Below are 21,311 nucleotides of genomic sequence, written 5' to 3' on the forward strand. Positions count from 1 at the left end.
TAAACATTCTTTCTGCTAGCATTTTCTTAAATTCAACTTTTGTTTCTTCAAAATGAACACCTTCATATCTTTATTTGCAGTACTCATTCAACGACTTTTAGGGAAATGTGACAAAGTTTAGATGACCTTTAGAAATCTGGATCTCTCAGCTACTGTTTAGATTCGTAAAATGTCAAAAGAGGGAAGTTTGATTAAAAAAAAACAAAATCTATACTGCAAAGTTGCCAGAAAGACATAATTATTGCAAGTGTTGCAATAAGTGACAGTAGATGGTTAGAAGAGTATTACTGAGAGGAGAGGCGGTTTATAACAGGACCGTGGAGCTTTGAGTTGTTCCAGTCTGTAAACATGTGGCTCTCTGTCGCACAGTCGAATGACGTCACCAATCGGCGACGGACTGTAAAGTCAGGAACCAACTTCGGTAACTTCACTGCTGCAGGTAACGCATATAGTAACTGTTTCTTCACGTTCCACCGACACGGCGTGCATTCAGCACGGCGTGTTTGGAGTGCACGTGCAGGGGGTGTCATGCCGACGTGACTGGAATTTTCGGCTTCTTTCGGTCGAGGCTTTCGAGGCCAGTTAGCATTTAGATGCTAACGTGGCTAGCCGTGAGCAGGAGCGCCCACCTGTTGCAGCGTGAATTAAGTTTCACGGCAAAGACTTTTTAAACTTAGTTCTTCTCGAACGCGCCTGTCATTCAGCAGAATACCAAATAAAGACCTCCTGGTCATGCAGACTGTTTTGGGTCGCAGATGTGTTGGAATGAAGCATTTTGGTGGACATTTGATGAGTAATCAGTATCTCTTGATCTTTCTTCCTCTTTCCTTAATCTGCACGTCAGTAAACTGGTTTTGGTATCCAACGATCAATGGCTGCACGTGGGCTCATAATATTTGGTTATTTGCTCATGTTTTCCAACTCCTTTTAGTGGATCGTTAATATTAGTGTCAACATACATTCATCAACTGTTAGTTGTCCTGATTATCAATTCACTCATTTAAAAATGAGCCAAATGTCACTCAGAATAACTCCTGCAGGATTATTCCTGCTTTGTTTCATCAAACTTGTCACAACAGCAGAAATAAATCAGTGACATGCTGATTTATTTACATGTTGACGATGCATGATGTGACACTTTTTCCTATTTGATGCCCTCGATAATGACCTGATCCTTTCTCATCCGCAGTCCATTGCCTGTATATGTGTGCAGCCCCGCACTGGCCATGGGGGACATGAAGACCCCCGACTTTGATGACCTGCTGGCAGCGTTTGACATTCCCGACATTGATGCCAAAGAAGCCATTCAGTCCAGCCCAGAGGAGGAACGGGATCAATTAGGGACTAATGTTGGCCACAGACGGAGTGGCTCTCCACCCTGCTTCCCCCCCGCTGCCCCGCACAGCGAACCGCCTGTTGTCAGCGTGATTGTGAAGAACACGGTGCGATCGGAGTCTGTTGATGAGGAGGACAAATCTGTCAGGGATAAAGCAGACAATCCTGCGAGCGGTGCCTTAGTCTCTCAGGTCGGGGTCAAGTTGGATGACCTCACCTCACAGCTTACTCCCAAACTGGCTTCTGCTGCTGGATTGGAGCCACAGCTTTCCAATGGTTTCGAGGAACCTGTCACCAGTCATCAGCAGCAGGCCAGAACAGAGTCCTGGTCCAGGGCTTTGCCTTTGAGGCCATTGCTAGATGATAAACGAGACGAGAGTCAAACAGTCACTGAACCCGGGTCCATCCAACACACATCAGATGTCATGAACAGTTTCAGGCCCCTCCTCTACCCTGAGCCGCCTACCGCTGCCGGGCCCACCTCATCACCTCCTTCCTCCCCACTGCCTGTCGGCTCCCACAATTCTCCTCATGTCTCCTCTCCTCTTAAAGATGAAGGTCATCTGCAGAACAATCCATCATCCTCTCCTCTTCCACAGAACAGAAACACAGAAATTAGCGAACAACTGCTCACAGATGAAGACTCAGAGCCAGATATAGAAGGTCCGCTGGTGATCCAGGAAAGCCCTGAATCCTCACCACCTATACTCAAACGCAGAGATAAATTACACTCTGACCTTCTTGGGTCTCCTTCAACCACTGCTAGTCACGTTTCTCCTCCTCCTCTTCCTAAACTTACGTTTTCAATGGCCCCGACAAACCCTGAAAGCAACCGTCAAGAAGATGGAGGACCAGTCCTCAGTAACGCTCTCCCTTCAGCTTGTGAGACACTCTGCTCCCCAGAGCAGCTCCCTACTGTCAGTACAAATGCTGCTCTGGTCCAGGAGGATGAATACCCAGACCGTATAATAGAAGAGAGGGACTCCCCAGAGAGCCCCCCGCCCTATGAGACAGGTCTCCTCGCCACCAGTAGAAGCAACGGCTCTGACTCGGGCCAAACGCCAGGGCTAACTGTGAACTACAAGGAACTCAGTCAACAAGAGGAGCCGATGGAAACCAGCCAGGAAGGTCATCCAAGTGGCATCGAATTGAATGAAAAGGTGTCTGGAGATGGAGAAATTTTAAATGAGCCGAATTGTGATGCCGACTCGGAAGACGCTCCGTCTGCTGACGTTAGTGACACAGGTTCGACGCCCGTGCGCCCAATCAAAGTGACAATTAAAGTGCCTACAAGCAGCAACTCGAGGACCGGCGTTGCACCTAAGAGAGGTGGAAGGGCCACTTCCAAAAGTGTGGATGGTTCAAAACGTTCACCGAGAAGTCAGAACACGAGATCCAAAAAGCAGTTGCTCCAGCAGTCTCAGTTGCCTGCAGTGGCTTTGCTCCAGGACGCCTGTGCTGCAACACTTCAAGGTGCCAACGCCGTCAAGGAGAGAAAATCTGTGAAGAGAAAACCAAAGGTTTCCCCAACAGCAGTGAGCATCACCAAAACCGTCTCCCTGCCCTCCGTCTCCTCCAGCAGAGTGACCTCAGGTGCCATTAGCCTGCGCAACCTGGGGCAGAAAACTCTCAACAGTGGGATTTCCCTGCCTGCGCCTTTACCCCTGCTCCCCCCGCAGACCAACAGCAGGCCGGCCTCCATAGTCAACAACACTGGGGCGATCATATCCAAGAGTCAAACCAACCTGGTCGAAGCTTTCAACAAAATCCTCAACAACAAGAATCTGCTGCCCAGTTACAAACCCGACCTGAGCATCCCTCTCCCAGCCGAGTGGGACCTTCCTCTCCCTGCACAGGTAAACTGCTCACTGCCCGTCACACTGACACACAGTGAGGAGCAACAGTATTCACACCCGCTGCAATTTTACAAGTTCTCCCACTTAGAAACTAGAGAGAGGTCTGAAATGTTCGTCATAGATGCATTTCCACTGTTAGAGACAATCAAAAAAAAAAAAATCCTTAAATCACATCTGTCAGGTTTCGGGGCTGTCGCTGAGCAACACCAAGTTTCAGCTCCCTCCAAAGATTTTCTATTGGATTTAGGTCTGGAGACTGGCTAGGCCACTCCAGAACCTTGCTATGCTTCTTACGCAGCCACGACTCGTCTCCAATGCTCTGACTGAGGGAAGGAGGTTGTTGCTCAAAATCTGACGATACATGGCCCCATCCCTCCTCTGCTTAATACACTACAGTCGTCCTGTCCCCTCTGCCGAAAAGCAGCCCCAAAGCATGATGTTCTACTACTCCTGCCATGTAGTTCTGGGCTGATTCCTCAGGCTGACAAATCTTTGAGAGTCATCATTATTGCTGATTCTCATGGGTGCGAAATACTTATGAACCCCTGTAACATTAAAAAAAAAAAAAAAAAAATCATACAATGTGATTTCCGGATTTGCGTTTATGCATCTATGATGAACATTTCAAACCTCTACCTATTTTCTAAGTGGGAGAACTTGCAAAATCGCAGGGGGTGTAAATACTTACGCTCCTCACTGTAACTCATGGTTAGTTAAGTGCTAAAATGGTTCATTCCAGTTGTCGAATAGCCTTGAAGCACACTGATGGGTTCCATCCCCTGCAGGGCTACCGCTGTTTGGAGTGCGGCGACGCCTTCGCCTTGGAACGCAGTTTGACTCAGCACTACGACCGGCGCTCGTTGAGAATCGAGGTGACCTGCAATCACTGCACCAAACGGCTGGCCTTTTTCAACAAGTGCAGCCTGCTCCTGCATGCCAGGGAACACAAGGAGAAAGGGCTGATCATGCAGTGCTCGCATCTGGTCATGAAGCCCGTCCCTGTGGAGCAGATGATCAGCCAGCCGGAGCCAGCAGCAGCCGGTGAGGCAGCGGCGCTTTGTTGGAGGGTTTTTATTTCATATTTTGTTGAGGGATTTTTATACTGTAGGAGGGAACTATAGCATCAGGAGAAAACCCATGCACACGTTGCAAAAAAATGTAAACTACACACAGAAAGTCCGAAATTTCAACATACAGCATGTTGGCCGTGAGGTGATGGTTAACTGTTGGAAAAACTGAAAGTGATGGTGGTGCGTCATATTTACTTTTGTGCTTTTTACTTTTTTCTCTTCTCAATTTTTTTTGAAATATTTTCAGAGCCCGCAGGCCAGAACAACGCAAAACCAGCAGGCCCGGCACATCAAGCGGTGCCAAGCAAGAAAGCAGAGGCCGTGCAGTCCAACAAGAACAGATGCTCCGAGTGTCAGCTTCAGTTCAGCAGCAAGGAAGAGGTGGCGGAGCATTTCCAAGAAATCAAATTAGCACACAGCAACGTGAGTCGTCTTCCGTCCCGACACGCAGAATCACCGAACAAACCCAGACTGAATTCCCGCTTCTCTTCCAGTCATGTTCAGAGTGTTATCCTCCCATGCTGCTGCCCAACAACTGCAGCGCGGCAGCCCATCAGCGCATCCACCAGGCCAGCGCGCCACACGTCTGCCCGGAGTGCGGCGACACCTTCAAACAGTCAGTGTTCCAGACGCATCTGTCGGAAGACTGTCTGCACTTCTCCCGACGCATCGGCTACAGGTGGGGCGTCTTCCAGCGTGGCTGTGCGATCCAAAGCAGCGGTTTTCATTCACCGAGTCGTGGCGTCTTCCTCCAGATGCTCCAGCTGCCTGGTGGTGTTCGGAGGGCTGAACTCTGTGAAGGCTCACATCCAGCAGGCGCATTGCGACCTGTTCCACAAGTGCCCCAGCTGCCCCATGGCGTTCAAATCTGCCCCCAGCACGCAGAATCACATCAACGCCCAGCATCCACAGCTCACCGACAAGCAGACCTTGTGTGTATCCATGGTAATGAGCTCTTTCAAACTGCAGCTCGGTGCTTCCTGACCCTTCTGTCCCCGTCCTCCGTCCACAGGTTGATCTATAAATGTGTCATGTGCGACACGGTTTTCACACACAAGCCTCTGCTGCACGTGCACTTTGACTCTCACCTGGTCAATCAGAAGGTGCACGTCTTCAAATGTCCCGACTGCACCAAGCTGTTCTCTCAGAGGAGTTCCCTGCTGGACCATTCCAAGGTACGTTTTTCCTGTTTATTCTCCGAGGCAGCTCAATTAAAGTCCAAGAAGTCAGGTCTGTACGTATTTGTATCGGCGTTTCACCACTTTGCTCTGGTTTCTCGTCAGACTCACAGGACTGCCGCTCCAAAGCTGCCGTCGCCTCCACCGCGGTCTGCGGTGAAGCTTGAGAGCTCTGACGAGGAATCCATGAATGAAGAGAGCCAAGAGAACGTGAAGTCGGTGAAGGTGGCTGCGCCGTCCGGGTGGACGTGTCAGTCCTGCCGCACGCGCTATCGAGCCAGAGAAGACTATATCTCCCACATGCGGGAAAAACACGACCAGGTTTGAAAGCACTGAGATGTGTTTGAAAACTACATTGAAAAGTGAACTTTCAAACGAGCATGTGTGTTTTTATGTTGTTCAGATTTTGAAGAAATATCCCTGCAACAAATGCGGAAGCTCCTTCTCCAACAACTCCAACATGATGCGTCACATGAGAGATAAGCACACGGTCATAAGTCGGGGTTTCCGCTGTCAGTGAGTATTTTCCATCTGCTCGCTCCGCCATTCCTTTATATCTCCAGGATTCTGGAGGTTTTCCAAAGATTTGATATAAATTCAGACAACTGCATCTTGGAGTTACTGTGGTTGTGATTTTCTGTTTACTTCAGTCACATAAAAATGTATGCGTGTTTAGGTTTTGTACGGATGATAAGAAAACGTTCAGCAGCAGAGCGATGCTGGACAGACACGTTCTGCTGAGACACACTGTGGATGCTGTGGGCCAGGACGCAGCGCAGGTGAGCTTCTTCCTCAGGATAAAAGCTCCAAAGTTGTGTTTTAACCGGAGAAGCGTCTCTGTTTCAGGAGTGCTGGGTTTGTGTTGTTCTCTTCTTGCTAACATAGATCACTTTGTCATAACATCTTTAGAAGGTGGTTGTTTTAAAGCTCCTGTATACCAAGCGTCGATCAGTCTTATACGTTTATTAGCTGCTCCACTGTGTCATGCAGACACAGATATCCTTCACCACTGACCTGGAAGACACACCTCCATCAGTGAACATTATAATGCAGTAATAACAGCGTCTTAGTCGGTGTGCTGTGCTGCATTTCCATTTTCGCCACCATCCGCCATAGCAGCAGTGACTCTGACGGGCAGCAGGACCGGTGTTGTGGTCCTTCACTCTCTGGTAGTTGAGTGTGTGTCGTCTTTATGCTTTGTTGCTGACAGGGAGTCAAAGAAGAGGCGGAGGCCTCTGCGGAGCAGGACGGCAGTGCCGGGATTTGCAGCAAGAGGCCGAGAGAAGCCGTGAAGAAGAAGCCGGACGAGGATTCTTCGGCGAAGAAGTCGCGCTCCTCCGCCCCCTCCCAGTCCGTGGCTCCCCAGCCTCCTCACGACTCGGGCTTCCGCTGCGCTCCCTGCGGCTTCACCACGGAGGAGCAGGCGGCCTTCCTGGAGCACATCGGCCAGCACAGCGGGGCGGAGGGCGCCGCCCTGCAGTGCCTGCAGTGCGGAGCCTGCTTCGCGTCGTCCTCCTCCCTGTCGCGCCACCGTTTCATCACCCACAAAGTGAAGGGGGTCATGGCTGACGGCCAGCACGCCGCCGGCGCGCGCTCACCGGGGAGCAGCAGGAACCACAAAGACAAGAGTTCTGTGAACGGATCTGCGCCGGCGTCCCCCTTCAGCCAGCCGGCCGCCGGTCTGGGGAGCGAGGAGGACGGCGCCCTGGGCTGCAAGGTGTGTGGGAAACACTTCGAGAAGGCCTCTGATCTCAACACACACTTCAGAACGCACGGTATGGCTTTCATCAACGCCAGGAATGCAGGGAAAAATACCTAAGATGAAGCAGACGGAAAGAAAAGTCCCCCAGTTGCCTTTTTCAGTCCTGCTCGTTTTCTCTGAAGCGTGAGTTCTGCACTGATTTATCCAAAGATCGTTGCTCTCGGAATGCATTGTAACATAGTTAGATACGATTCTCACCAGTCAACATGAGCCTTTCACCTCGGACACTCAGGATCTAACGCTGCGTTTTTATCTTCGCTAAAAGCACCGAGAGAGGAGATTAGAACTACTTCACTGCCGGCGGATGCTTCGGAGGCTTCTTATGGGGCTCTTATAGCAGCGCGGGTGTGTTGATGCGTGGTTAATGAGATTTGTGTGTGCCTGTGAGGACCGGTAAACGTCTCCCTGACCACCCGTACCTCAGCTCCCTGAATATTCAGCCGATTGTACCGTTTTTTTTCCGCCACAGCTTTCCATTTGTTTGTTGTGTTTGCTCTCATTAATGGCTCGCTCTTGTCACCCTGCAGGCTCTTTGACCTGCGCTGCGTCTCCATCTGTACCGCCTTCACCGCACATTGAAGCTTAATAAACAGAGCAAACAAAACCCGGCATTTCAGACAAGTCTTTGTCACTGAGCACAATTTTCCTGACGCACATCAACACAGATTGTATTACGAGCACAAATTTTGTCATGCACACACAAATCTGTTGATCTGTTAAGCATCAGTTTGTACTCATTGAGTAACAATGCTGGAATAATATGGCCTTCCTAACCTCTGGAGAGCATAAACGCTGGTTTTCAGCAGTGTTCCAGTCGTCTGCAGTCTGGTGAAAGTTACAATTTCTTTATTGTATAGTTTTCCTCCTGAACTGTGACGCTTTAAAGAAAACATCAAAATCACACACACATTGAAAGAACATGAAAAAAATGGCATTAATTCACAATTAAGTAATTAGAAATTGTTTTTGCTTCTGTGTTATATGATGACTCCACTAACCTTGTCAGTACAGAGAACTAATCTTTATGTAATTTCTTTGAAGGTGTTTAAAAATCAATCAGTAAATTGAAAAAAAACATGTATATGCATGTGTGTAAATACCGTTGGAAGACGAAAAACATTTGTCTCAAAAGTTGCTCCAGAGAAAGCAAACGTGAATCCAAAAGGTGGAAAATATTTGTTACAATCAGCAATCAGTTCACAAACTTTCAGAGTCATAACATCGGTCACCTTTGTTTTATGTAACGTGTGTAATCGACATGTTTTCCTGTGGCTGTCTCAGAGAAAAGGTCCAGCTTCCTCTGTATTACTGCTGTTAAGAGAAGCTCCCTCCTTCCTCAGGATTATAGAAGGACTCATTCCTCCATTTTATGCTCAGTTTGTGTCTGGGAGGTTCTTTGACGTGTCGACAGTCGTCGTCTTCACCGTATCACCGCTGTGATGTTGTCATCCCGCTGCGATTGTGACGTCTGTTCCATGAAGGCTGATACGCAGCTCCAGAAACCTCGTCTGGCTTCAGGCGTTTTTTTTTTTTGTTTTTTGTTTTTTGTCCTGCTGACTGTTTGTTTCCGTGTTTTCTTGAGAATCGTTGCAGTACTGTAAAACACGATTATCCACTTTCCTCAAGCATACCTGTGAATCATTGCCAGCTCTTTTTCACAGCAGGTTACAGGAATCGGATTGATTCCCAACTTGAACTTGCAGCGTCTGGTTAGCGTTCATTTAGTCGCACAACTCGGTTAACTTCCATCAATGATCCACGTCAGCTTTCCTATGAGCATGAACCAGAGCCTGGTGACAGAATGAGGACTTCACGGTTTAAACGTGGATTCTGTGTTGTTGGAAATGGTTTGCCACAAGCGCTCATGTATATTATTTATTGTGATCAGACTCTGAAATCCATTTGTTAGTGAATCATACTGTGTTTGTTTACTCTAAAAGAGCTGAAAATAAATAAAACTTTTGGTATGCAAACATGTTTTTCTAAACCTCGCTTTTTAATTTACTGCTAGTAAAGCATCCGTACTTTTGTTCATTTCTGGGCTTTTTGTTGTTTATTCACTGCTGAAAATAAAAAGGTTTGTGAAGGTTTGTACTGTTTGACAGTGTCCTAATATTGAGGTCGGGTTGGTTCAGCATTAATCAGGTAAACAGGAGCTGAAAGTTTGAAAATGATTGATCCTAATGTCATTATTGATCCGACTGAATGCTCCTCAGCTGTAGCAATGCGAAACACTTCAGTTTCCACATCCAACATTTCCACAGTAACTTGTAATATATTACTCTTTATTGAATCAAATATATATTCTCCTCCTGCATCAGTGCATAGCAAATGTTTTCTACACCACAAACCCATTCAGATAGCATCAGATCGTTACACAGTCATCTGTGTGCCACTAAAATACACTTGTACACATTGTATACGTCTAACGGAAATCTTGAAGCAGGTCTAAACTTTGACACGTCTTACTGGAGCGTCTGATTATGATTTGTCCTGCAGCTGCACTCCATCAATCAAACATAAGATGCCGACGATCATTTCATGTTTTTTTTTTTTTTTTTAGCATTAATTCGTTTGCAGGTATTGTGTCTATTTTAAAGCGACACTAAGGAACTTTTCAACCTTAATAAAACATTTTAATATCTTTTGTGATGATACATCAACTTAAAACTAGTTGAATGACCCCTCTGTCACAGGCTGAGGGCGTCAGTATTGCTTTCACTTGGACTGAGCAGCTGTGAGGAGGGTGGTAGGAACCCTAGACACTAAAAAACTACAAATGTGCGGACTGCTTTACGGCATGCGTCATATCATGATATAACATTGTTTAGCCACCATTAGATTCATTACCTCGTCGCTGTCCGTCCTTCACACAGCCACTGGAAACAAATGAAGGCGAGTTCAGTCCGACAGCATGCCACCGGGAGCAGCATTTTACGACACCGCGCGCTAGTCCTCATGGGAACTGTAGTTTTCTTTCAGGCAAAACACTACCGCTTTTGTCCACTGGCGCCGCCAAAATCAACGAAAACCGAAAGTTCCTTAGTGTTGCTTTAAAGTGCTTTATGATAACTTTTCAGACGACGAAAGCTCCTGCAGGTGGATTTGATGATGGTGTATTTAGAGAAGCAGGAAGCCCATGCAGAGGAACAGGAAGGGCTTCGTCAGGGCCAAGACCCCCTCCACATCCAGAGACGGAGCTCCTGAACACACGGGTCAGTGACGGGGAGACACAACGAGGAGGTTTCATTGTGAGAAGCCTTCAAATGAACCTGGCTGGTCTTAAGATAATGATAAATAATGGATAACCCCTTCAAATGAAGTGATTCCAGGAGTTTCTCATCTAATTAGAGTTGGGATTACTGTGTTTCATCTCACCTGACTTTTCACCTGAGACCTGACTGGAGTTCTCGGGGGTTTGTGACGCGCTGTGGGATCCGGTGGCGGCCGCGTCCAGGGCGGCGCGCTGAGCGACGCTCAGCTCCCCCAGCTGAGCGCTGGTGACCACTTCAGCGTTGTCAGGCCCAAAAGACTTTAGCTGATCCTCAGAGAGCGCCTGAAGGGAAAATCAAAGACAAATGATACAGTAGAACTAACTGGCTGTAGTTGTTTGACTCTGGATCACTGCTGGAGAACAATGGAGGGAATCAGAAAAAGTTACTGACTTTCAAGCTGCCCGGGGGAATTCGTGGGATCACTGTCTCGTCGATGAAGGAGAAGGCAGAAGAAACCAGAGAAGCCAGCTCAGACCCGTCCAGCATAGCTGTGGGAGACGGACGGACAGACGGCCGTGCGATGATGGGAGCAGTTTGATGTTTCACAGCTGGTCCAGTTTACTTCATAGAGGAAATACACTCACGGACGATGTTGCTCAGCTCATTGGTTTCTGAGTCGTCCCAGCTGCTGGGGGCTCCAAATGCAGCCACGGCAACTCTTTTGATGCGCTGCATGATCTTTGGGGCACAGTTGAGGCCGTTCATGGAGCCCACGGCGTCTCTGGGAGGGACACACACACCACAGGAAAAATATCTGACTCTGATCTGACACGCAGGATTATTTAATAAAGGGCGAACAAAAGACCTGAAGAGAAAAAAAGAACAGTGACTCGTGAAATTTGCACCAACTTGAAGGCCTCCTTGCTGAGCTGCTGGATCTCGCTGCTGTTCAGACCACATATGAAGCGGTTCAGGGCCACCATCTCCGCAGGGCCCAGGTCCGGCGCTTTCAGGTTGTTCCGCTGAGCGACGCCCCTCCACACCGACTTCATCTGTGGAGGAAGAGGTTAGAATGGTGGTTTGTTGCTCTGCTGAGGCGAGCGCGCCCCGACGCAGACACACTTCACCTGTGATTCAGTCCAGGCGCATTTGGAGATTTCCTCCAGAGAGTCGATGGAGAAGGGGAGCATCTCCAGATCGGCTTCAGAGAAGCCCTGGGTGATACATCCCAGCTTCATAAGCTGACACCCGGCCATTTGTTTCACTGAGCCAAACGCCTGCAAACACAGAGATTATTTATAAGCATAATGGAGATGTTTCGACGCCTGAATGTTTCCTGGCGCTGCCTTCACGGCCTTCGCTCTACCTCGACTGCTTTTCTACGAAGCACTTCCAGCTGCTCGGCGCTGTAGCTAGAACAGGTGCCGAGCGTCTCCACGGTGTTCTGGAAGGTTTCCTTTGAGATGGCTTCCAGCTGCGAGGGGCTCCAGTAGCAGGTGCTCATTTCCACCTCTTCGATCAGCCGCTCAGTGGGTTTAATGGGGACCTTCTGACCGTTTGACTCAGCGCTGTCGGAATCGGCTGAGAGGTGAAAGGAGGAGGGAACAGGGAATATAATCCGACAGAGTTTGAAGCAGAAACAGAATATTTCTCCCTCACAGGCTCTTTTTCTACCTGTCGTCTCCGACGAGGCTTCAGTGGCCAGTTCGAACCATTTCTTCCTCAGAGCGTTTGAAACCTGACGCCTCTTTGACATCAGGAAATATAAAGTATCCTTCAACAAGGGCTGACGTGGAAAAACACAAGAGAATGATGCTTTTTAACGAATGGAAGCACATCAGTGAGAATCAAGTCTTTCAGCTACAGAATGAGAAACTCTGAATACATTTATCACAGTTGTTTGACATTTTTATCCAAATCAGCTCATTGCTGTTGTCAGCAAACAGCGTTCAAATGTTCCCAGAGTATTGTTGTAAAAAAAAAAAAAAAAAAAGTGAAAACAAATGATTAAAAAAAAAAAAAAAGTTATTGATGATGATGTGAAATGCGGGAAAAATAAATACACACTTTTTTAGGCAGCGCAGATACGGAGTCGATGTCCAGCAGTAAAATAGAGCCTATCAACTCGATTATGTCAGGAGTCCAGTTTGACGGATCTCTGAAAGCGATTGAATAGAGTCACTGCTGCCGCTCTCACCCTGTAAATTCTCTGGAATAATAAGGTAAACGTTTTACCCAAAGGTCTGCTTGACCAGCCAAATCAGCGCTTCCAGGTGGCGTTTGGGGATGTGCTCGCAGTCGGCCATCGTCTGGAGAGTGGCTCTGAGGACGTCAGGGGCCAAGAGGGCCAGTTTGGCGGGCGGAAAGTCGCATATCAGCGGCCCGAGGGTGGAGATGTCGGGAATGGTCAGAACAGACAAATCCGACTCCTGAAAGCACACGGTCAACACGATCTTCCATGGAGAAATGCAGCTGAAGGCATGTATGATGGACTGATTGGAAGTAGAAAAAAACTGCAAACAAAATTCAAATCTAGATTTGTGTGTGTGTGTGTGTGTGTGTGTACATCAGCCATGCAGCGCAGAGCCCTGTTGATCAGCGCCGGGCGGGTCCAGGAACGCAGAGGTAACAGGCTCAGGCTGGCCTTTTCCAGCTTTTCCAGGAACGTGGGGCACACCCAGTCAGGCAAATCCCTCACGTCTGGAGGCCTGGACACACCAGAGGGAAACACACACACTGAGGAAAAGACGCTTCGAGAAGCCAGACGACACATATCCAGTCTGCTTACGGCAGGTGAAGAAGGAATTCGGTGGGAATATCATTGAGCTCCTCTTCAGTGATGTTCTTAAAATAATCTTTTCCCTTATTCTCGAGAGTGGCAAACAGCTTTCGGGCGGCACATCTGACCTGGAAACGCATTTAGTATTGAGTCAGTTTCATTTATCACACGCACGCTTTGTGTGATCATTTAAAAAAACCCTCCACCTGTGTTTTGGAGAGCCACTGTGGAGCCTCGGCCATGGCCTGAGCCAGCTCCTTTATGTCTTCAGCCTTCTCAATCATCTCACAGGAGAATCCTCCAAGGATGGAGCGCAGCTTCCTGCCCGAGTGTGTCCAATGAGAGCAATAACACACGTTAGGGAGGAACATTTCAGCAAGTTAAACAGCGCACAATACACACAATTGTACAGACTGTACATCTAAAATGTTCCTTCAAAGGTTTATTCTTGTTCTTGTGTTGTGATCTAGTATTTTTCTGAGGTGCTCCATTTTCCTCATGACAGGACTTTCTGTTTATCTTACCTGAAATTGACTTGCTTTTCATTCTTAATCATCTTTGCCAGATAAGCTGCCTGAGTTAAAAAAAAAACAAAAAAAACACAGATTTTTAAGCATGATGGGCCAAGATGTCCAGTTTTAACAGTAAACCATCAGGTCAGAGGTCATAATCCAGCACTGCTGGCGTAGAGGCAACGCTCAGGGACGCTACCTGTGACCGGCACCAGGTTCTGTTCTCCGCCAGTTCCAGAGAGGTGATGTTTGCCTTCTTCAGACTGCTGAGGGACACGGCGCAGGCCAAACGCCGAGGCATCATCATGTTCTTCAGCACATCCGGCGGTAACTGCAGGGAAACAGTTTGGTTGGAATATACCTGTCCAACAGATCCTGATGATCTGTTCACCTGTGGCTCCTCCGACTCACCTTCTGCAGCATGGCCTTCAGCTGACCCCGTCTCATTGTCCCGCTGATGTTCTTCAGGACTTCTGAGTCCTTCAGGATCTTCTCAACTTTCAAGCGCTTCAGGATGCAGACCGGCAGAGCTTTTGCAAGCGACTGAACATCTTTCAGCTCCATGTTTGACATCTCATCACACTTTAAGGAAGCAGAGTGAAACATAAGAGTGAACATTTATGATTTCTGCTGAAGACTGCGTGTGGTCCAGTCTCAAGATAAACTAGTTCAATCAATCAATCTTTCTTTAGATAAAAAAAAAAAAAAAACTATAACAAAACAGCCAGCTCACCTTCTCCCCCAGCTGTTTTTTGACCAGCATGCATTGCTGGTTTTCTGTCCACTGGACTCTCTGGTTTTTCACAATCTCTTTGAGAGTGTCGGAATTGAGCTCCAGGAATTGTTTGGCTTCCAGAAACTTTGCGTTCTTGCCCAGGTTCTGCAGTGCTTGAGCATTTTTCGAGTTTGACAGCATGTAGAGCTTGACCAGGCGCTTCCTCAGCTGTAGTAGAGAGGAGAAACACACACATGAATGAAACCCGGGGGTGAAATCTGGTGGAAGTGTGAGTCGGTGAAAAGTTACGTTTTTGGTCATGGAGCCGTCGCAGCGTTCAAGCTGAGAGAGAACTTTTCTGCTGACATCTGGAGGCAAATCTGGAAGCTCACTGAGACAGCAGGTCAGCGGACCGAGCCTGCAGAGGGCAGAACCAACCACAGCTTCATTATTTCAACCTTTATTAGTGTCCGGTCAATCCAGGTGAAGAGAACTACTGAAACAACTCATTTCCTGCTACATAAATATTTACTGCATTATTCTTTGAGGAATACACACTTATCCAGATGCTCCAGAAACTCCTTCTCGCTGAAGCAGGCTCGGTATCTCTTGAGGAACCATTTGCACTTGGTGGGTGTTGCTCCCTTTATGATGCCTAAGAGTCCCGACCGGAAAAAATCACACATCTGAAAGAAGAAGAAGTGAAAGAAACCCAATGAGATCAAATAAAAAAACTTAATTATGTGATCGTTTTTTATTTTGTTTTATTCTATTTTTGGTTACATCTTCCCTTTTTCCCAGTAATGCATATCCAGTCACCTTTTCTTTGCGAGATGAGCTGATGTCCTCTGTGCTCATGTGGGACATGAAGGCTCCCATCACGGTCAACACCTCGAGGCTCAGCTGCTTCTGCGGCGCCTTGCACAGTTTCTTCTTTCCTGTGATATAATTTGGGTGTTACGATCTTCACGATGCACGTTCACGCTAAACGAAGCGAAGAACCGGAGGCGGTAATCAGGTCAGTATCAGGTCACTGCTGCTTATGTAAGTTTCTGTCTGCCGGACAGCTCCTCTTTTACATGTGATGTAAATGTCGATCATCGCCATGTTTGTGATTTCCATGAAAAATAGTTCACCACACAGACATTAAAGCTGAACTTGCTGTGTGACCTTCTGTACTTGATGCTCATGTTTGTGGTTTAAATAAACAAATCAGGGAATCGCGTTTGGGTTTTGCATCATTTGCATATTGTTCCATTCATCTCCCCCAGCAGGCAGCGTGACCAGCTCGGGGCGGAGATGTAAAGGGCAAAAGCTTTTGAGAGGTGTGGCTGCTGGAGAGGAGCGAAGAGATGGCGGTGAAAACGGCCTCTGAGGCATGTATTTGTGACTCTGTCATCCCACACAAAGTGGTTTAATCATCTTTTCTCACGTGAGCTTGGGTCAGACGAAGCCTTCATGGTGCAGTTGAAAGTGTTCTGGGTTATCTGATCCTTTGCCCACTTTGCCACAAAGCTCCTTTCGCTGTCGGCCATGGAGTCGTACACGCGCAGCAGCGTCTTTAACCTGGAGCAGAAAAGCAGCCGGGAGTGTAAAAAACAGCCGAGCGCCGGTAGGAAATCAAAGCCGCATCAAGACTCGGCCTCTCACGTCGGTTTCATCTTCTGTGCATCCAGCTGGGTGGGGAGGTTCATCCTGGCAGATGGACTTTCCTCCAGCAGAGGTTCGGCGCCCCACAGTAGAGCGTCATACTCATCTGGGCTGATTTCATCCTTACAATTTTCATTCCAAGCCTTGTAGGCCACAGGGGAAATAAAGGCACGCAAGTAACACGCAGTTTCCTCCTGGACGGGGGAAAAGAAGGATTTATTGAGATTTAGACTATCAGGGAGGAGTTATTTGAGGTTCATGTTATTTTCTGTTAAAATCTTTGCGGAAATGTACTGACTGTGGTGTTTCTCATTTTCTTGAGCATTGCTGAAAGGTGACGGCACTTCAACGCTTTGCTCGTCTGAAAAGAGAGAACAAAGCAGGTCAAGAGAAATGAATGAGTCTGGTTAGAGTTTGAAAATCATGTTGGGATTAGATATCATGATAAAACTGCTTTCTGCAGGGAGTTTATCATGTAAGATATTGCAAACCATAGGCAACACGTGTGTGGTTATGTGTGAGTGTGTGAGTGTATTTGCACCGGTTTTTTTGGATCCTCCATGGGGGGTCGGGTCGGTCGACCAGCTGGGGCCTTCTTCTTTCCCTCAGGATTCAAGACGTCAAGAAAAGAGGAGAGGAGAGTTTCTGCTTGGTCGCCGTCTCTGCCCTCGATCGGCATGTCGCTAAGAAAAATATGAAGAGCGGTGATTTTAGGTTTTCTACTTTCCCTTAATGTTGTTCAAAATATTTTAGAGCAGCTTGGTTTCGCTGCTTTCATGCTCGAGACGACTTGAAAAAACACATGACAGATTTACTTTTCACTGAAGATGGTTTCCAAAAGAGGCTTCTGAGGTTTGGCGTAATCTGTAACAGCAACAATCCAAATGTTTAAGTTGCACAATGACAGAACAAGATGACTGGTGTAAATGTTTGCTTCCAGCGACTCATATTACAGAGGTCCATTACAGTGTACACACCACACACACACACACACTTAGAGAAATTAATACACTCCAGAAAGATCTGTGTGTTTGCTTAATGAATTAAATCTGTCTAATGGTGCAGAAAACAAAAGATCGCTGTGTGGAGTTTGCAAACAGACATTCTGTTCTCTTTCATACGGTGAAATCGGTCTAAGGAGGAAAGAGAGCGTTCTCACCTTTTTCACGGCACTTCATTATCTGATGATTAAAGAAGCATGATTTTGTTAGAGATCTACGGCAAAGCGTTGAATATTTCAAATATTCTCAGCGTGACTGGAAACTTCACTCAGACGTTACAGTAAAGGGAACTGAACAGCGTCGATATGATCAGCATGCAAACAGAAAAAGCAGTGGATGGCAAGATAGTTTTCTCCTGGTTGAAAAAAGACTGATGATAGTTGATAACTGATCAGTCATAACCCTGAGTATCAGAAAGTGACAGCTAGGGCGACAAAATAGCAATAATAACAAAACCACATGCAATCCTTGGAAAATAAGTGCATGAATCAAACGATAGTTGCTCTCGGCTCTTGACTTACCATTTTTTGGACAGCGTTCTTGTACTGGAGTTTATTTTTTCCCCTTGCGTCTGAAGGTGTAGCTGCGTGGATCATACAGTGAGTACCACATGGTGAGAGGCATGTGTTTGGCGTGTGCACAGGAGCAAAGTATAAAGTGATGACAGTCAGACTGCAGATGCATAATTTCTTTGCTCACCCAGGACTGCACAGGCAACGATGAGCAGAAGGAAGCACGGTCCTCCCTTCAGGGTCATGGCGACGACCTGCGTCTGCTGAACAGAATTTTATACATAATGCACAAATGAGTATCCTGTATATTCCTCTGTAATTTGAATATAATAAAAAAGCTTGCTTTTTGGACATATAAAAACCTTTACTGTGTAAGATTTGAGTCTGTCGTCCTGATAAATTTACTGAAATCTCACTAGTTTGATTGTTTCGTACTGAAGCACATATTTGGAGACCAGAGAGCTCTGGGTTTGTCATTCTAGTCGTGTTTTTCTGTGGTTTCGGGTTGTTATGGGAGCCGTTCCCCAGGTGTGCAGCTGCATGACAGAGGTGACTTCCTCCTCGGAGGATTTGCCATCATCCTGCCCTGGTAACCGCTCGAGTTACTTCACCCGGGCGATTCTCTGTAGACTTTTGAGGACGACATGCAGTGAAAAACAGGTGACACAATGTACATTATGTACAACTGTCTTCCTGCTTTAGATCTTCAGAAGGTCAATATCTAGTATGAAAATCACAACTTCTCCATCTCTTTGTATTTTGACATTTTCGATGAATTCAAATTGTTTGCTGTCCTGTCATTTCTTTAATACACACATATTAACAGAAATGCTTATAAGTGATGACAACTATTAAATCCAAACCTCAGAAGTTGTGATATCAAACTTTTTTTGTGCAGAACACTGAATTATTCAGTGGCTATTGGAACATGACACCAGAACAGTCACATACTGAAGCATACAAAACACAATTTGAACTCAGGGTTCAATTACAGTTCATGAGCAATAACACAGAAAACAAACGACTTCTCCATCCAGCGAGAGAATAGCTTTTACTTACAGGATGTGACTTTTCTCCTGGATTGATGCTTGAAGAGAAAATGAAAACAGGATGTAGGCGGAATGAGAATATACGCAGAAGGTGAGAATGATGTGAGCTGGACGGCGTCCACCTTCCCTCTGCTGAGAAACAGGAGGTGCATCGTCTTATAGCAGTGTGTGCGTGTGTGCCTGCGTGCGTGCGTGCGTGCGTGTGTGTGCGTGCATGCGTGTGTGTGTGTGTGTGTTTGGGGCGTGGGGGGTAAATCTGAGAGCAAGGCAAATAGTTCAAATAGGATGTCAACTTAATGGATGCCCTTTCAATCTGGACATTACCTGAACAGAGGTGAGATAATGGAGTGAGTGTTGACGTTTTAATGGCACGATGAGCACACACGGCGCCGACTGTTTTAAATTAAATGCAAACAATCAAAACCACATCAGCTGACAAACTCTACCCCTAATGACCCACCACCACATTATGCAAACATGGTCCATATCCCATATCCTCATGTCATCTACCAGCAGAGAAATGTCACTACAAACCAGAAGCTTGAGACTCGTTTGTTTTCCGTCCTACTAGATATGACTCGACACATTTGAATGTCCTCAGTATTCAGGAAAACATTTGAATGCCAGCGTCGTTACCGGCCCTGGAAGGACTTCAATGCAACACCAAAACAAGACAGTGGAGGCTTCCTTTCTACTGAAAATCACATTTTATTGAACAGGAAAAATATTATTCACTCTCAATTAATCCGTTATTGTGAGAATTAATATTCTTACTAATTGGTTCACTTGTTTATATGAAGGGAAGCTGGCATACAGAATATAATTGATAATCTGTTGCTCACATTTCATGGAACAGGCTGTAAAAACATCTCCTCTGGCTGATTTTCTCTGCATGGAGGTGAAGAAACACAGAAGTGTGCATCAACATAACAGAATCAGACCCCCAGGAGAAGCTGCAGACGGGGTCTCACTCCAGGCCACTGTTTTCTTGCATTTTAGAAACAACAGCAGCTTGAAGATCTGGGTTTGTGAAGTGATCTGCAAAAAAGACATGGCACCTGTTAGTGCATGGGGTTGAGAATTTTCCTCACTGATTTATACTTAAACAACTTCTGTTCAATTCAACAATAATTCTCAGTACAAATAATGTAAAATATTTGTAAATGTTTTTGCAAATATAGCAAAATATACACCAGTCAGGCCGAACATTATGACCACTGACAATATAAAAAAACAAAAAGGAGCCAAATTTTTATCTGCAAAGTTGCAGCTCTCGATAAGTCTTTGCAGGTTCAGAGGTCAGTGTCTGTAAAAGTATTCCAGGAAGGAAAAGAGACTGCAGAGTAATCAATGTGTGTGTGTGTGTGATGGACAGGTGATCTGCAGGGTGTATCCTGCCTTTGCTCGAAGTTGAATGGCTTTGACCCCAGTGACACATGACCCCTGAACAGAATAAAGCAGCATGAAAGAGGGATGGAGGTCTTTAGTGGCAAACCCTTATGGAGGCAGAGGGTCCAACGACACCACCCCCTAAATATTAAAATTAACTGCTGACCTGATGTGTTTAACCTACCTGCAGCAAACTCTCGGACATCAGCAGGTCGTTTGTGAAGAACATCTCTGAAACACAATCAGAAGAAATCAGAATAAAGAGCAACTTCTTTTTTTTAACAGCATGGAAATGAAGAGCAACAGGTACATCTGAGGAGTGATGCTCTTTTTAATTTAATGACTATGCTGAAAATATAACACTGCATGCAACTGTGCATAATTTTAAATTAATTAAAAAAAAAAACAAATGAAAATCAGCAAACCTTAAAAAGCCTCCTATCAGCACATCCACCTCTGGATGGGACCTCAGATACCTCTCGTTGTCGATTCTTGTCTTTATCTGAGAGTTAAGACAGTGTTTTTCAGGTTAAAACGATTGAATCTACACTCAGACGTGAGAAACAGGGGGCTGTAAAATCACCTTAAACTGTCGCAGTTTCTCCTGCTGCTCGGAGTTTAGAACACTGACGTCCGGTTTCTCTCTTCCGGCCATCATTCCTCTCAGCGCTGCAGCCTGAGCGGACCTAAACGCTGCAGCCAGGAAAAGGTTTTGTTCGCACGTTGACCTGCAGACAGCTGAGACTGACACGGCGTCAACAGCTGTTACCATGGAAACCAGTCACGGCAGTTCAGCACTGCGGCCACGAGGGGGCGCCGCAGATCTGAGAAACGACAGGTTACAGTTCATAAGTGTTTATTTATGGCTTCAAAATTCACTAACACTGTAAAAACAAAGGAAAATAATGTACATATATATACATAATATATAAAAAAAAAAAATAGAAAATAAGGAAAATAAAACATTACCTGATCAGGACTCTTTCACTTTATCCAGACACTTCAAATCAGACTATTAGATCTGGACCCAGACTCTGTATAATAAACTCACACTCTAATAAATAAAGTCAAATTCTTCACACTGGTTATGGAAACTGAAGACCATGACTTTTTAAAATAGAGCTCAATTCTTCAATACAATACCCTTCAATACACTGAACACAAATCAATACACACAATACTCACAAAGTTGTGTTTGACCTGCAACATACATAATAATTCTTGAAAAAAAAGTGAAAGAATCTAAATAATCCAACTGACACAAAACCATAAAATCTGTAAAAGCTAA

General features: G+C 46.2%; 3 protein-coding genes across 6 annotated transcripts; 1 reads left to right on the forward strand and 2 right to left on the reverse strand.

Annotated features, from left to right (window-relative positions):
* The first annotated feature begins 389 nt into the window (after positions 1 to 389).
* On the forward strand, positions 390 to 9,294 carry znf687a (zinc finger protein 687a). 2 transcript variants are annotated; one of them, XM_030102590.1, is made up of 12 exons: positions 390 to 439; positions 1,190 to 3,191; positions 3,977 to 4,232; positions 4,509 to 4,684; positions 4,756 to 4,940; positions 5,017 to 5,193; positions 5,274 to 5,436; positions 5,545 to 5,760; positions 5,843 to 5,955; positions 6,116 to 6,218; positions 6,650 to 7,156; positions 7,729 to 9,294. In XM_030102590.1, exons 2-12 carry the CDS (start codon positions 1,227 to 1,229, stop codon positions 7,735 to 7,737), a joined length of 3,870 nt encoding a protein of 1,289 aa, XP_029958450.1. In that variant the 5' UTR covers positions 390 to 439; positions 1,190 to 1,226; the 3' UTR covers positions 7,738 to 9,294. The 2 variants fall into 2 exon arrangements, with proteins under 2 accessions (XP_029958450.1, XP_029958449.1); XM_030102589.1 differs by having other exon boundaries at positions 6,650 to 9,294.
* otoa (otoancorin) lies at positions 8,696 to 19,011 on the reverse strand. Of its 3 annotated transcripts, XR_003932393.1 has the most exons (31): positions 19,007 to 19,011; positions 18,645 to 18,761; positions 17,773 to 17,848; positions 17,595 to 17,656; positions 17,232 to 17,253; positions 16,888 to 16,936; positions 16,614 to 16,755; positions 16,371 to 16,433; positions 16,073 to 16,266; positions 15,855 to 15,988; positions 15,242 to 15,360; positions 14,981 to 15,108; positions 14,732 to 14,840; positions 14,441 to 14,650; positions 14,119 to 14,289; positions 13,907 to 14,038; positions 13,720 to 13,769; positions 13,402 to 13,516; positions 13,205 to 13,323; positions 12,983 to 13,124; positions 12,652 to 12,845; positions 12,484 to 12,574; positions 12,091 to 12,202; positions 11,783 to 11,997; positions 11,544 to 11,693; positions 11,326 to 11,468; positions 11,061 to 11,197; positions 10,867 to 10,964; positions 10,580 to 10,757; positions 10,261 to 10,404; positions 8,696 to 9,801 (listed from the first exon to the last, which is right to left on the reverse strand). XR_003932393.1 is itself a non-coding variant. In XM_030102591.1 (30 exons), the coding sequence occupies exons 3-30, from the start codon at positions 17,828 to 17,830 to the stop codon at positions 10,322 to 10,324; spliced, it is 3,420 nt and encodes a 1,139-aa protein (XP_029958451.1). In that variant the 5' UTR covers positions 17,831 to 17,848; positions 18,645 to 18,761; positions 19,007 to 19,011; the 3' UTR covers positions 10,151 to 10,321. The 3 variants fall into 3 exon arrangements, 2 of the variants coding, with proteins under 2 accessions (XP_029958451.1, XP_029958452.1); XM_030102591.1 differs by lacking the exon at positions 8,696 to 9,801 and having other exon boundaries at positions 10,151 to 10,404; XM_030102592.1 differs by lacking the exons at positions 8,696 to 9,801; positions 19,007 to 19,011 and having other exon boundaries at positions 10,151 to 10,404; positions 17,773 to 17,845; positions 18,645 to 18,743.
* Positions 19,012 to 19,508: 497 nt separating this feature from the next.
* Positions 19,509 to 20,694, reverse strand: riiad1 (regulatory subunit of type II PKA R-subunit domain containing 1). Its single transcript, XM_030102594.1, has 4 exons — positions 20,607 to 20,694; positions 20,449 to 20,525; positions 20,208 to 20,254; positions 19,509 to 19,672 (listed from the first exon to the last, which is right to left on the reverse strand). Exons 1-4 carry the CDS (start codon positions 20,679 to 20,681, stop codon positions 19,602 to 19,604), a joined length of 270 nt encoding a protein of 89 aa, XP_029958454.1. The 5' UTR covers positions 20,682 to 20,694; the 3' UTR covers positions 19,509 to 19,601.
* Between the last annotated feature and the right edge of the window lie 617 nt (positions 20,695 to 21,311).

The sequence above is a fragment of the Salarias fasciatus genome, chromosome 11 (genome assembly GCF_902148845.1).
Source record: "Salarias fasciatus chromosome 11, fSalaFa1.1, whole genome shotgun sequence".
NCBI classification, from domain to species: domain Eukaryota; kingdom Metazoa; phylum Chordata; class Actinopteri; order Blenniiformes; family Blenniidae; genus Salarias; species Salarias fasciatus.

What these genes read in the sequence shown, in the direction of transcription:
- otoa (XM_030102591.1), bottom strand. Translation starts at nt 17,830, where the DNA reads ATGACCCTGAAGGGAGGACCGTGCTTCCTTCTGCTCATCGTTGCCTGT. An exon ending in CGTTGCCTGTGCAGTCCTGG is followed by an intron (nt 17,657 to 17,772) that starts GTGAGCAAAGAA and finishes TGATCCACGCAG; the next exon opens with CTACACCTTCAGACGCAAGG. An exon ending in TATCTGCGCTGCCTAAAAAA is followed by an intron (nt 12,203 to 12,483) that starts GTGTGTATTTAT and finishes TTTCCACGTCAG; the next exon opens with CCCTTGTTGAAGGATACTTT.
- znf687a (XM_030102589.1), top strand. Translation starts at nt 1,227, where the DNA reads ATGGGGGACATGAAGACCCCCGACTTTGATGACCTGCTGGCAGCGTTT. An exon ending in CTCACCGACAAGCAGACCTT is followed by an intron (nt 5,194 to 5,273) that starts GTGTGTATCCAT and finishes CTCCGTCCACAG; the next exon opens with GTTGATCTATAAATGTGTCA. An exon ending in TGCGGGAAAAACACGACCAG is followed by an intron (nt 5,761 to 5,842) that starts GTTTGAAAGCAC and finishes TATGTTGTTCAG; the next exon opens with ATTTTGAAGAAATATCCCTG.
- riiad1 (XM_030102594.1), bottom strand. Translation starts at nt 20,681, where the DNA reads ATGATGGCCGGAAGAGAGAAACCGGACGTCAGTGTTCTAAACTCCGAG. An exon ending in CTGATAGGAGGCTTTTTAAG is followed by an intron (nt 20,255 to 20,448) that starts GTTTGCTGATTT and finishes ATTGTGTTTCAG; the next exon opens with AGATGTTCTTCACAAACGAC. An exon ending in TGTCCGAGAGTTTGCTGCAG is followed by an intron (nt 19,673 to 20,207) that starts GTAGGTTAAACA and finishes TCTTTTTTGCAG; the next exon opens with ATCACTTCACAAACCCAGAT.